The sequence below is a fragment of the Echinococcus granulosus genome (assembly GCF_000524195.1).
Source record: "Echinococcus granulosus chromosome Unknown EG_S00264, whole genome shotgun sequence".
Lineage (NCBI taxonomy): Eukaryota > Metazoa > Platyhelminthes > Cestoda > Cyclophyllidea > Taeniidae > Echinococcus > Echinococcus granulosus.
In genome coordinates, this window is record NW_020170644.1 from 1 (window position 1) to 2,085 (window position 2,085).

Below are 2,085 nucleotides of genomic sequence, written 5' to 3' on the forward strand. Positions count from 1 at the left end.
GCACAGTTGACGTGCTTGCGTGTAACCTCACCAACGGTTCCTTCGCATTACATCCGTGCCTAGGCACGTGAGCCTTTTGTGTGACAAAAGAGGCATCAGTTGAGTCCTTCGTCCCTCCCGGCAGTGGCTTCTCTGTTGCCTCGTGAGACCTTGATTTGTGATTGGTGGATTACTGTGACATGACAGCTCTGTCACTTAGATGGCTGCGTCATGACCCAGACCTTTGGACTGTGGCAAGGGATGATACTAGGCACAGCTCAACTGAAGTCCACTTTTCAACTGACTTCGAATGCCTGGATACGATGGATTTTAGGTTCCGTCTGCGACGAAAGAAGCCGAAGCAGTCTCCTCAGCTTTGTGAGCATTTCTTCTTCCATTTAAAAAAACCAATGAAATGTCTGCCATCTTTTTGTGCTTAAGGCTCGTCCCACATAATTTGTGGGATGTAGTATTCACCCTAGAATGCCATTCATAATTAGGGGGCCTTAGAAAACCGCACTTCATGGTTGTGGGCTGCAACACACAGCTTCTCTTCCCCCTTTTTTTCGGGTAACACTGCTTCCCGGTTAGGTACATCCAGAATGGGAGAAGAGTGTTTGGGCTGTTGCCCATTTGAGGGGTCTAAAGGGGGCTAGATGTGGCCCTCCCGCTTCAGCAGTACTGACTTTGCGTCACTCGCTTCATTATCGTCCTCCATGTCCTGTGATGAATGGCTCTCGGGCCTGGGATGAGACCTCATTCCTCCTCAAGGGCATAATTGTTTGCTAGAATGGAAGGGAAATGGAATTGCGCCCTGCGAACCATCGACCGCTATCTAGGCTGCGCCCTCATTGGCTATCCGCATCTTCACTTTGCCCTACACACTGTCTGTTTGTTTGTTTGAGGATGTTCTAAGCTTCTTTCCCTTCCCTCTCCACGCCTCTTCACTTCATTGGCTTGTGGTGCATTGGACTGCCTACATTCATGTCTGTTCATTTTACCTCCGATTGAGACTATCCTCTTGGGAAGATTTCGACGCTGGGGCGGGTGAAGCTACTTTCAAAATCTGCCTTTTTTAGGCACTTGCGCTTGAAGCTCTCCCTCAACCACCTCCTCGCTTTCAACGGTGCTTCAGTTTTAATAGTCACTTGGGTACTTTTGGTTCTAAAATTATCACTTTTTGGTGCGAATTCGCCTGCTGTTTTGATGACACTTTTGGTGCTGAAATAAAGCAGTGTGATATTTCTGCCCCAGAAGAAGGAGGAGGAGGAGGAGGTGGAACCATTTACTCTCCTGTAGGCGTAAAAATAAGGCAGCAAGCCTCGTGACGAGGCTATGCACAGACATCATCAATAGGCGTTTGAAGTGCTCAAGGCCAAACTTGACTTTCTGAGCTCCGCACACCTCACTGAAGGAGTCGATAAATCACTTGGAGAATGGTAGAAGTGCCAAAGTAATCCTTAGACGTTAATGAGGGGGCTTTTGCTTAAAAATAGGCTGGAAGGCGATCCAGTGTCTTGGCGGGCATGCACGCTCAACTGACTGTTTTCACAATGTGGAATAAACTGATCGCCTCCCACATCTCCACATCGTCGTCTCCTTTCAGCCCCTTTCGCCTCGCTGAAATCTATTTCCAATGAGGACCTCTCCAACGGCTCCATCTATCAACGATTTTTTGGTCCCAGTACTGACCTCTCCAAGTCTTCGCCTGAAGCTCCATCAGAGCAGTTGCCACCTGCACCACCCATTTCTCCCATCACACCCTCCATCACCTCGAGAGCCAGTCGAATCTCAAACGCTCTGCGCGATGCGGTAAGGATGCTGAGGTTGGGAGGAGATGGCCATCATCAGCAGCAGGAGGAGGATACAGTGACCCTGGAGGATGCCAACTCCTCGCTACCACCATCATCAGGTGTTGCCTCAACGGCGCAACCGAACCTGTCGGCAAGTCAGACGCGGCTCTTCAGACAGCAGAAGAGGCCGATGCGAGGATCTGGCACAATGAGTGCGGCGTTGGGTGGAGTTGTTAAGATTGGAAGAAGGAGTAAAGCCTCCACGGTGTCTCAAGACTCGGGACATTGTAACACCTTCGAGGTGACGGTAAGT

The 2,085-nt window shown here is 49.9% G+C and overlaps 1 protein-coding gene across 1 annotated transcript in view; it reads left to right on the plus strand. All coding sequences in view use genetic code 11, as the record gives it.

Moving 5' to 3' along the window:
- Nucleotides 1–302: 302 nt before the first annotated feature.
- EGR_10757 (hypothetical protein) overlaps nt 303–2,085 on the plus strand; it is a gene marked incomplete at both ends in the record, with an annotated part of 4,844 nt that continues 3,061 nt past the window's right edge. Inside the window, 2 exons of the mRNA XM_024500006.1 lie at nt 303–357; nt 1,586–2,079. Of these exons, the coding sequence (XP_024345575.1) occupies nt 303–357; nt 1,586–2,079 (549 nt within the window). The remainder of the gene's footprint in view (nt 358–1,585; nt 2,080–2,085) is intronic.